At 37.5% G+C, this 12082-nt stretch overlaps 1 protein-coding gene across 1 annotated transcript in view; it reads left to right on the forward strand.

Annotated features, from left to right (window-relative positions):
• CCDC192 (coiled-coil domain containing 192) overlaps positions 1-12082 on the forward strand; it is a 176167-nt gene that overhangs the window by 4894 nt on the left and 159191 nt on the right. Inside the window, exon 2 of the mRNA XM_045571118.1 lies at positions 287-338. Coding sequence (XP_045427074.1) covers positions 287-338 — 52 coding nt within the window. The remainder of the gene's footprint in view (positions 1-286; positions 339-12082) is intronic.

The raw sequence follows: 12082 nt of genomic DNA on the forward strand, positions 1-12082 counted from the left end.
ACGGAACAGATTGTACTGTTTGGACTGCTTATTCTCAAGAGAACTTTTAAAGACTATTTATCTTCTCTGAGTAAAGTTTACATTCCATAGTTTTGACTTCCTTTGGAAATGTTCAGAAATTGACATTTGGAGGAAATACTTTAGGAAATTTATCTTCAATATTACAGTATAAAAACCTATTTGATGTGGTGTGTGTGTGTGTGTGTGTGTGTGTGTGTGTGTGTGTGTGTGTACAAGTGCATAAGCTCCTGAAATAAAATGTTGAAATTAAAACTCTTTATTTCAGCATCACATCTGGAAGTTCCGAGTCAGAGAAACAACAAAGAAATAAACTATCGGTAAGAAATAAAGTTTGTATAAACTATTTTTAAAAACATTAAAATTAATAATACTGTAACTTCATTAATTAATGTTGAGATTTTCCTATGTTTCATTTTCATATTTTACTAAGGGAAGCTTTTAAAAATAAAACATGGAATTTTCTTTCTCAAGAAAAACAAGATAAAGTGGGCAGGTGCCAACTAAGGGATGTTATTGGGCAGCAGGGAAAGCTGGGATGTGTGGTGTGGCCTTTCCCATTTTCACTTGGTCTTGGTGGCCCTATGATATCACAGACATCCTGGGTTACTTCAGAACATTTTCTTATATATGAGGTAATCGTAGAATTCAGACATGATACAGGTAGGGTAAATTACATTATTTGAGTTTAAATCACATTCTACTCCAGAGAGTTCCAGCTCATGCTTTTTCAACTTAGCTAATGACATGCCTAGTTCTGACCTCTGAGGTCTTCTCTCAACTCAGTCCTTTCTACCTGAGCCTCATCCAGACCCTCTTTAGGCCTCAGGTAACAACTGTGCAGGTTGCTGATAAGTATTCAAGCTGAGTGATTGCTACATGGGGCTCATTATATAGTTCTCTACTTTTAAGTTTGAGAGTTTCTCTTACCAAAAAATAAAATAAAATAATAATAATAATAATAATAATAATAATAAAAAGCTATCTGTTCACTGTGGATTCAGCTTTGGTAAGGATCCCCTAGACTCCAACCATAGACAATTCTAAAACAACCCTTTCAACTCTAATGTGGAGGCAGTATGATATAGAGAACAATTGTAGGACTAGGAAGTAGGCCCAAATCAGCTACCTCCAAGCTGTGTCATGATAGCCAAGTTAGTTAAACTCTCTGAGCTATTCTTCATCCATAGAAGAAGATGATGAGACTTTAATAGTCTCCAGGGATACCTTGGAGATACTGCAGCTTTGGTTCCAGACCACCACAATAGTAAAGCGAGTCACATGAAAATTTTGGCTTCCTAGTGCATATAAAGTTATGTTCACACGCTACTATAATCTAGTAAGTGTACAATAGCACTATGTCTAAAAAATGTACATACTCTAATTTAAAACTACATTATTGCTAAATGCTAAACATCATGTGAGTTTTTGGTGAGTTTAATCTTTTTGCTGGTGGTGGGTCTTGCCTTGATGTTGATGGCTCCTGACTGTTTAGGTGTTGGTTGCTGAAGGTTGGGGAGGTGCAGCAATTTCTTAAAATAAAACAACAATCAAGCTTGCCACATCCATGGATTTTTTTCATGAAGTATTTCGCGACAGCATGGGATGCTGTTTGATAACAATCGGCCCCCAGTAGCATTTTTTTTTTTTTTCAAAATTGGAGTCACTCCTTTCAAACCCTGCTGCTGTTTTGTCAACTAAGTTTATGTAATTTTCTAAATCCTTTGCCATTTTAACAATCTCCACAGCATCTTCACTAGAAATAGATTCCATCTTAAGAAAGCACTTTCTTTGCTCTTTCATAAGAAGTTTAAGTTTCTTAAACTTCATTGGTGAAGGCTTTATCATGAGATTGCAGCAGTTCAGTCACAGCTTCGGGCCCCACCTCTGATCCCGGTTCACCACATCTGCAGTCACTCCTCCACCGAGGTCTTGGACCCTCAGACTCACCCTTGAGGGTTGGAGGCAACTTCTTCCAAACTCCCGTGACCTCTTCCCATGAGTCACGAATGTCCTTAATGGCATCTAGAATGGTCTTCAATTTGCTTTGCTCAGATCTATCAGAGGAATCACTATCTATAGCACATGTGTCAAACACAAGGCCCGCGGGCCAAATCCGTCCCGCCAGGCCTTGCAATGTGGCCCGCACCGCGCTGTCATCACTGCACTCCGCTGCGTTTCCATCACAATGACAGTTTATGACTGTTCAGTAAACCATTCGGCCCGCGATTTAGGCTGGATTTTAGATTTTGGCCCCTTCTCTGATTGAGTTCGACACCCCTAACTATAGACTAATAATGAATTTCTTAAATAATAAGACAAAAGTCAAAACTGCTTCTGATCCAGGGGCTGCGGAATGGATGCTGTGTTAGCAGCATGAAAGCAACAATAATCTTATGGTGTGTCTCCCTCAGAGCTCTTGGGTGACCAGGTGCATTGTCAGTGAGCAGTAACATTTGTAAGAAAATGTTTTTCCTACGTTATAGGTCTCAATACTGGACTTAAGATATTCAGTAAACCATGTTGTAAAGAAATGTGCTGTCATCCAGGCTTTGTTGTTCCATTTACAGAGTGCAGGCAGATTAGATTTAATACAACTCTTCAGAGCCCTGGGAGCTTTGCAATGTACATGAGCATTGGCTTCAACCTAAAGTCCCCAGCTCATTACCCTCTAACAAGAGAGTCAGGCTGTCCTTTGAAGCTTTGAAGCCAGGCGTGGACTTCTCTCTAGCTATGAAAGTCCTAGACAGCATCTTCTTCCAATATAAGGTTGTTTGTCTACATTGAAAGGTCTGTGTTGATCTTGGCTAAATCATCTGGATAACTTGCTGCAGCTTCTACATCAGCACTTGCTGCTTCACTTTCCACTTTTATGTTACAGAGACGCTTCTTTCCTTAAACCTCATGAACCTACCTCTGCTAGCCTCAAACTTGTCTTCTGCATCTTCCTCACTTCTCTCAGCCTTCACAGAACTGAAGAGGTTAAGGCCTTGCTCTGGATTAGGTGTTGGCTCAAGGCAATCAGTGGTTGGCAAACTGCGCTCACGAGCCACATGCAGCTCTTTGGCCCCTTGAGTGTGGCTCTTCCATGAAATACCACGTGCGGGCATGCATGTACAGTGCGATTGAAACTTTGTGGCCCATGCACAGAAGTCGGTTTTTGGCTCTGAAAAGAAATTTCAATCGTTGTACTGTTGATATTTGGCTCTGTTGACTAATGAGTTTGCCGACCACTGTCTTAAGGGAATGTTGAGACTGCTTTGATCTTCTATCCAGACCACTAAAACTCTATCAGCAATAGGACTGTCTCACTGTCTTATGATTCATGTGCTCACTGGAGTAGCACTTTTCATTTCCTTCAGTAACTTTTCCTTTGTACACACAAGTTGTTTGCACAAGAGGCCTAGCTTTTGGCCTGCCTCAGCTTTTGACCTGCCTTCCTCAGTGAATTAATCATTTCCAGCTTCTGATTTAAAGTGAGAGCATGTGACTCTTCCTTTCTCTTGAACATTTAACCATTGCAGGGTTACTAATTGGCCTAATTTTAGTACTGTTGTGTCTCAGGGAATAGGGAGACCAGAGGAGATGGAAAGAGATGGGAATGGTGGGTTAATGGAGCAGTCAGAACACACATTTATTACTTAAGTTTGTCATCTTATACGGGTGCTGTTTGGGGAGACTCAAAACAATTACAATAGGAACATCAGAGATCACAGGTCACCATAAAAATATAATAACAATGGAAAAGTGAAATATTGTGAGAATTATTAAAATGTGACAGAGACAGAGAGTGAGTAATGCTGTCAAAAAAATAACACTGATAGATTTGCTTGATGCAAGGTTGCCACAGACATTCAATTTGTAAAAAGTGCAGTATCTCCAAAGCTCAATAAAACAATGTGCAATAAGATGAGGTATGCCTGTATCGTAAATGAGATATTTGGAATGTGAAAGTTATTGGTGAAGGACTGACAAGTGGAAAGGAGTACAGGAGTATAGTTATTGGAAATCTATAGCATTCAAATGGGCTCTTTTGTGGGCCAAAGGACCTTGCTCTTTGAACACTCTTGCTTCTCTCTGGATTCAGCAATTCTGTGCTCCCAGCATCACCAGCCAAGAACAACAGATCTAGTGAGATGCAGATCCAGAACCTCACTTCTGAGCAATTATTTTGTTTATAAAATGTTAACATCTCTTTCTAGGTATAGTTCATTTAATCTGACCCCAGAGAGAATGGATATACCTTTCAAATCCACCATCATTTTCAGAAGGAGGGCTTTTAGATATTAAATAAAAGTCAATTAGATTAGTAAAATATGACTAATTAAAAATGTATTTTCTAACTTGGAGGGTGAGTTTAATCTTAGATTGCTTTTATTTTTCAGTTATCAAAAGGAAACTTAATGAGTTTTTATTTTATGTAGGGGACTTACTTATGATCCCATTGCTCAGAGAAGGAATATCCCCTCACTGGTGGGACATGAAACATTGATCTCTGGTTAGAACCCTTGGGCTAGCAGTTGAATTGGGGTTTTGGAAATGGGAGACTTTAGCTCTCCCATCTGGTACTGCCTTTTCCTCTAACAATGCTAATCAATTAGCATCTAGAGATAACCCTGTCGCTGAAAAGGACCAGCTGCCAATCACCACACGGAGGATTTTTTGCCTAAGGCCCCCAATTAGCTTCCAGAGTTCAGAATCTATTTCCTTTCAATTTACATTTAACATAGTTGGGAGCCCTGGGGCTAGAAGTGGCAGGTTCTGCTTTAGTTACTGTATTTTTATATTTCTAAAGGAACACATTTAGCTAAAGGAAGCTAGGACTAAAGACCTCAAGACCATAGGATGTCCACAATTAGTGCTGCTCCCTCATTGCACAATCCTCTTTAAATTTTGGAACTCATAGAAGGATCACTCAGCAGAACCTATTCTGCTCTGTGCCATGAAGAACCAAATTGCAGGTGGACCTCAGATGCCTCTTTTAAATAGTTCTAGTTAGCTTTGGTAGGGAGGATGGAGATGAAGGGTGAAATTTGTTCAGTGCTGTAAAGAAGTCTTGAAAACTCACACACAATGAATCACACTCTAACTTGTGGCACCACTGTCTGGAGACCTTGGTTCCTTATTTTCCTTTTCAGTACTGGTCTCAGAACATTGTTTTATCTTTTGGACTCCCCTGGTAAACAGTGCATTCTTAGAATGAGGACTGGCCTTCACTCATCTCTGTGCTCCTGGGACAAAGTTTCTGATACTAACAGCACTTAATGAGTAAGGTTTGAAATAGAACAAATGCATTGCAGTAGGTGATTGACAGATACCATCCTTCTGAATCCTTATACCAACAGACAGGGGTGATTTTCAGAATCATCAGCTATTATATTGATACATTTCTTTTAATTATTAACATGTTAGAAATTAAGTAATTGAGATACAGAGACGTTGAGGGAGATTTCAGCTGTTGAATGATCAATGAATGTGTTCACCATAGAGTATAGTAGGAATAATATGGGACAACCCAGTGAGAGTTAGTTTATTTATATCCACTTCTTGGGTCCCAGGTTGTCCCTGTTTATCTGGACCTTATTCCTTTGGGCCTGCTGAAGGATTAGAATTTTATTTGAACTGTTGCCTTTGCCCCATTTTAAAATCCTTTGACAGAAAACAGCCAGTGCATGTAGATAAAGCATGTCAAACTCATGGCCTGCAGACCACATACCTCATTTATTTGACCCATGTTAGCCTTTGAGTTTGACATGCTTGATATAGATCGTTTCATTTGAAACTGTTTAGGAAATAAAAATTCTATTGCAAGGAGGCATGGCCTCAACAAGATAGCTGGCTCAGGATTTCTCCCCCTGAACTATTCCTGAGGACGGTGATGCATAGAAGTGAACAATGTAAAACACATGATGTCACTGGCCTTAGGAATGGCATACAGTGAGAATGTGGGTATGAGTTCATTAATGCTAGAGTATGTTAGAGTACTTCACTCATTGTGCCATTTAGCTTTCCAGTTATAATTTAGTGACGACTTCATTTTAAAAATCATTATGTTAAGTGACAAATATATGAAAGCACTTTCAAATATTTTAATTTGTAAGTCAAATTCATAACACACCGTATAGGGAGTCAGCATTACAAAATGACCTTCAAGTAGCTAAAACATTTTACATTTGATAAACTGGGGAAGGCAAGGCAATGCCTTTGATTGTGTCAACTTTTATAAATTCTGTTCTTCTTTTAGTACTTGGTATAATACAACATTATTTTTTAGGAAGCATATATTTGATAATATTTCTCACATTTCTAAAATTTAGCATTCTAAAGTGGCTTTTAGAAGATTTCTCCTTTTGATGAGCAAACTCTCAAATCATTAATGAATCACAGTTAGTGTACCACTTGTGCTTTCAATTGAACATTTCAAGTGGTTTAAGATGACATTCCTATTTATACGTAACATGAGGCCAACATAGAACTTTATTTCTGTATATATTCAAATACAAAGATTTGCTGTTGTTATAGGAAATAGTTTATTTATTTACTATTTTGTCATTCTAATAGGTGAGAAGTATCTCAAAACTTATTGTTTTGGGTCTTTTTTCCTACCTTTCTTCTCCCCTCCCCTTCCCTGAAGCATTCTTGGCAAATTTAAAGTGTACAAGTTAATGAGCTTCGACATATGTTTACACACCCTAGTCAATCAAGGTAATGAAACTATCCATCGCCCCCAGAAGTTTCTCATTTTAATAACATTAGCTCTAGAATTTCTCATTTTAATAATAAGGTCTATTTAATTTGTGAGCGGGGACCATAAAAAAGACCTTAGCAGCTCCAAATGAGGCTGGCCAAAAACTAAAAAGTGTCCTTTAGAAAATGATCCTTCCCAAGCAACCAGCAAGATGACTTATTTTGTTTTTAACTTCTATAATAAGGTTAATGAATCAGTAACAAAAGGTCCTGTTTTCACATGCAGATGTGTTCCTTTATACTTTTTAAATGTCAACAGACAAATAAATCTAGAAAACATGGGCATTGAAGCAGATTGTTTACAGATAGGACATTTTGCAGAATTTCCCCAATAGGCTTGGGTGGCACAAAGGACCTCCATTAACTGAAGCATTTGAGTGTCTGCAGATTTGTTTAATCAAATGACATTTTTTTCTCCATTTGGCTCCTTCCAAGGGTAAAAATTTCCAGACAACAGGCATTATTTGGGAAAAGCGTGCTAATTTGTGCTGTGTAGCGCTGACATGTTTCACTCTCTGTGCTGGTGAACATGTTAGTTGAGAAGTTTGTGTGTAGACAAAGAAAGGAAGTGATGAGATGTAAAAAAGCGACAGAAGTCAAATGTGCTGCATACATTTAGATACATAAAAGTTAAATATATATAGTTAGTTGAATTTAATGATTACTCTGAACTAATATTCTGGATAAATTCAAAAGTCTCCCATACAATTTTCTCATCTTCTGAAACCTGAGTGAGTAGATCAGAGCAAGGGGGAAGTATGTTTTGGGGACCATCTGATCAATCAGTCTTTTACAGAACACATCAATTGCTGTCGTCTGCAGAAAAATACTTTCCCACACTTGCAAGTGTCCTTGGGAGAGAATATCCTCCAAAAAGCCTAGGCAATTATTCAATCTAGTCTTTCCCCAGGGAGTCAATCTCCCCCGGGGGGTGCTCTTTGGATGCCTGGAGAGAAGGGAGAGCCTGGGGTGACCTTGGCGTGAGCAGCTCACGGATGCAGGCTCTGAGGCTAGAGCCGGGCCCCTGGCTGCCTTCGTCTCATCAGGCAGACTGGATAACACAGACTTCATTTGTTTTGATAGTTTTGTTAAACTAAAATTTGCTGCTGGAATAATAACCCCAAGTCATCATGTCAGTAGCTGAGCTGTTTGTGTTAGATCAGGTATCAGAGTCAGTCAGTTATTTCAAAATATTTCTAATAATTTGAATCATTGTGGTGTGTTATCTGTACTTAAGGAGGTCTAGAGAAATGGAATATTTCTCCAAGTTTTGGCTAGAGTTTGCTTCCTGCAAAAGTTGACTTTCTTCTCAAATAAAAGTGTGCATTAATGCACAGAGATGAAAATATAATTTAGTCCTGAAAATTCTATATTTCATAAGAAAACTTACACTTCCCACTATTTCAACCCATTTAAGAAGTATTTAATATTCAAAATACGTAATAGAAAATATTTGTAACATTTATTACAATATGATATTTTTGATATACTAAGTTCTCTTAGAAATCAATGAGGAAAAGATTTACCCTTAAATAAAAAAAAGTTATAAAAAAAGGAATGGCTGAATGTTGACCTATGAACCAGGTCATTGTTCAATTCCTGGTCAAGGCACATGCCCAGGTTGTGGGCTCGTTCCTCAGTGGGGGGCATGCAGGAGGCAGTCAATCAATGATTCTCTCTCATCACTGATGTTTTTATCTCTCTCTTTCTATCCTTTCCTCTTTGAAATCAATTAAAAAAAATTTTTTTAAATGGACAAAGTACACAAATCATAATTTACAAAAGACATATAAATATCCAATAAGATGTTCAAACTTGCGTTTACCAAATAAGATGTCCAAACTTAATAGAAGACAAAGATATTTAAAAAAATTTAAACTTAGATGTCATATTTAACTGTAATTTTGGCAGCTATACAAACAGCCCATAGATATATGGAAAGATGTTCAACCTCACTGGCAATTACAGAAATGCAAATAAAAACTACAATGAGATACCACCTCAGACCTGACAGAGTGGCCATTATCAACAAGACAAGCATTGGAGAGGTGGTGAAAAAAGGGAACCCTCCTTTCCTACTGGTGGGAATATAGACTGGCATACAACCACTATGGAAATCAGTCTGGCAATTTCTCAAAAAAAAAAAAAAAAAAAAAAAAAAAAAAAAAAAAAGAGAGAGAGAACAGAGCTACCATATGGCCCAGCAATCCTCCTGGATATATACTGAAAAACTTTGTTTAAAATATATTTTATTGATTTTTTACAGAGAGGAAGGGAGAGAGATAGAGAGCTAGAAACGTCAATGAGAAAGAAACATCGACCAGCTGCCTCCTGCACACCCCCCACTGGGGATGTACCTGCTGATTTCTGAAGGAGAGAGCCCACTGATTTCTCTTCATAAAGACATGCCCTTGACCAGAATCAAACCCAGGACCCTTCGGTCCACAGACTGACGCTCTACCGCTGAGCCAAACCGGTTTTGGCTATACTGAAAAACTTTGAATGCATTTGCAAAGATATATGCACCTCTAAGTTCATTGCAGCATTATTCATGGTGGCCAAGACATGGAAACAGCCAAAGTGCCTGGTGATAGAGGACTGGATAAAGAAGATAGAGTGCAAATATACAATGGAATACTATTCAGCCATAAGAAAGCATGAAATAGTGTCATTGCAACAACATGGTTGGACCTTAAGAACATTATACTAAATGAAAAAAGTCAAAGAAAGCTAATAACCATGTGATTTCACTCATATGTGGGATATAAAACTGAAACTCATGAACACAAATAGCAGTGTGGTGGTTGTCAGAGGAAAGGGGTGAGGGGAAAAGAAGACGCTAATATATGGTGATGGAAGTAGATTTGACTTTAGGTAGTGGCCACACAGTGCAATATACAGATCTGGTAACATAGAAACCCATACCTGAAACCTATATGACCATGTTTATCAATGTCACCCAAATAAATTTAATTTTTAAAAATAAATAAAATTACTTTTTAAAAAATATTGAAAATATTATAATAGGAAAATGTATAAGAAAACTATGATCCTCATATAGTCTTGGTGGGAGTATTTTGGAGATGCAATCATAAATGTGTATCAAGATTATATTGATAACCGCTTTTTTATATGTACTAAATAAGAAAGCAAATTGATAGATATGTATAAATATGCTTCTTATAGGGTTGTCCATAGTAGGGAAACTGCATTTGTATCCAGTAAAATTTATTGGGAACATTAAAAATTATGGTAATTTTTAAAGTTAAAAATTATAGAAAATGATATCTATCATCATTCACATATAGATTGTATCTATGGTATATTGTTCATTAAAATTATCATAATTTAATCAGATATAACCATGTATAGTATGAATCAATGTTTTATATGTTGTGCATCTTTCAGGCACACATATACACACAGAGAAGTCTACAGAATTAATGCACCAATTGTGGGCTTAGTCAGCTCAGGCTGCACTAACAAAATACCACTGACCGGGTGGCTTAAACAACAGACATTTATGCGTTTCTCACAATCCTGAAGTCAGAGATTAGGGTACTACCCTGTTTCCCCGAAAATAAGACAGTGTCTTATATTAATTTTTTCTCCCAAAGTTGCGCTAGGTCTTACTTTCAGGGGATGTCTTATCTTTCCATGCGCTAGGTCTTATTTTCAGAGGATGTCTTATTTTCGGGGAAACACGGTAGCATGAGTGGGTCCTGACTTGCAGATGGTTGCCTTGTTGCTTTATCTCACATGGGGGGTAGGGGGGGAGGCAGTGGAAGAGAGAGAAGGTAACAGAAGGAGAAAGCCCACTGATTTCTTCTCATAAAGACATCATGAAGACACCACCCTGTTGACCTCATCCAAACTGAATGACTTCTCAGAGGCCCCAGCTTCTAATATTATCACATCGGGAATCAGGACTTCAACGTGTGAATGTGAGGCAGCAGGTGACACAAACATATTACTTCTAAGTCTTCTGTCATCTCAGCCTCAGAAAAAGGATGACTCTCTCAACTGGACCATTTCTATTGTACTTGGCATTTGTTTCATATCCCTTTCTTTCATACTCAAGTCTCAGGCTAGTGTATCTGATTGGTGGAGACACATGTTGTAAGAGGGAGTTCTTAGCTTATACTTTGGGGAGATGGGCTTCATGAAATGGGAAATTTTCCAGACAGGGAAAGACACTGGACCGTCAAAATGGAATGGCAAATGCCGACCAAGAGAGCAAGATGAATGAGCTATAACAGGCCCTCTGAGTAGTTAATGTCGGGCATGCTGCACCACCTTCTCTGATAACCTGGCCATGCCTCTTAGTAGTATTTCGACTGTGAGACCTTAAAAGAAGTGGAAATTCACAGCAAAAGAGAGATCTCTCCCATCTTTTCTCTGCTTACCTTATCATATTGGAATGCACTATGGAAATTGTTGCTAAACTTTTATCTGATTTAAAAGAATGCCTAACACATTTCTCCTTCATCATATCTTGGTAAAGAAGGGAGTCTGTGCAAATGCCAGGCTGGGCCACAGGGGAGAGGTGTCTCATGGAAAAGGTTTCTCATGAAACATCAAGTTCAACAAGTTCAATTAAGGATTCCCTTGCTAGGTTTTGAGAACAACATCATTAGAGTACGAAATTTCTTATCATTGCAGTTAAATTTCTTAGATCTTTTATTTTAAGTTTTCTTATATAGAGCCTAAATTTTACTGGCAGAAATATTACCTTAATTCTGAATATTGTTAATTATAAAATATTTGATATTGGTTATACACAGTTTAATAATAATTTATTCATAAAGCTAAGTTGAAAAGCCTGGGTTAATGTGGGTAGTAAAATTCGACCCCTTTACTTTTTAAATGACCTAAAAATCCTAGAGGCATATACATTTCCTAAAACATTGCGATTCAAGGGGAGGATGAAAACATTGTTGTCAATACATCTAGGTACTCAAAACCTAAACTTACCTAAGATGTGTGAGAAAATAAATAATGCTGCCACAAAGTACTAAACTAAACTATTCAGAACATTGTCTTTACAAATGGGAAAAGTATTTGCATTATTATATGCTCCACTACTAATAAATCAAAATTTTTATTTAGCACAAATAGTAGTTTTTGATTGTTTTCTTTATCAAAGGGATCAAAATTCTTCCTTCAGTAAGATTACCTTATTGTTTTTTTCTTTATAATGTTTTATTTTATAGTTCTTAGAATGTTCAATCTCCTTGTTTTATTTTGTTCTCACAACAATCCTGTGAAGTAGGTAAAGAATAGTTTAATTAATTTTAAAACATTGGTTAATTCCTTC

The sequence above is a fragment of the Pipistrellus kuhlii genome, unplaced genomic scaffold (genome assembly GCF_014108245.1).
Source record: "Pipistrellus kuhlii isolate mPipKuh1 unplaced genomic scaffold, mPipKuh1.p scaffold_m20_p_4, whole genome shotgun sequence".
Taxonomy (NCBI): domain Eukaryota; kingdom Metazoa; phylum Chordata; class Mammalia; order Chiroptera; family Vespertilionidae; genus Pipistrellus; species Pipistrellus kuhlii.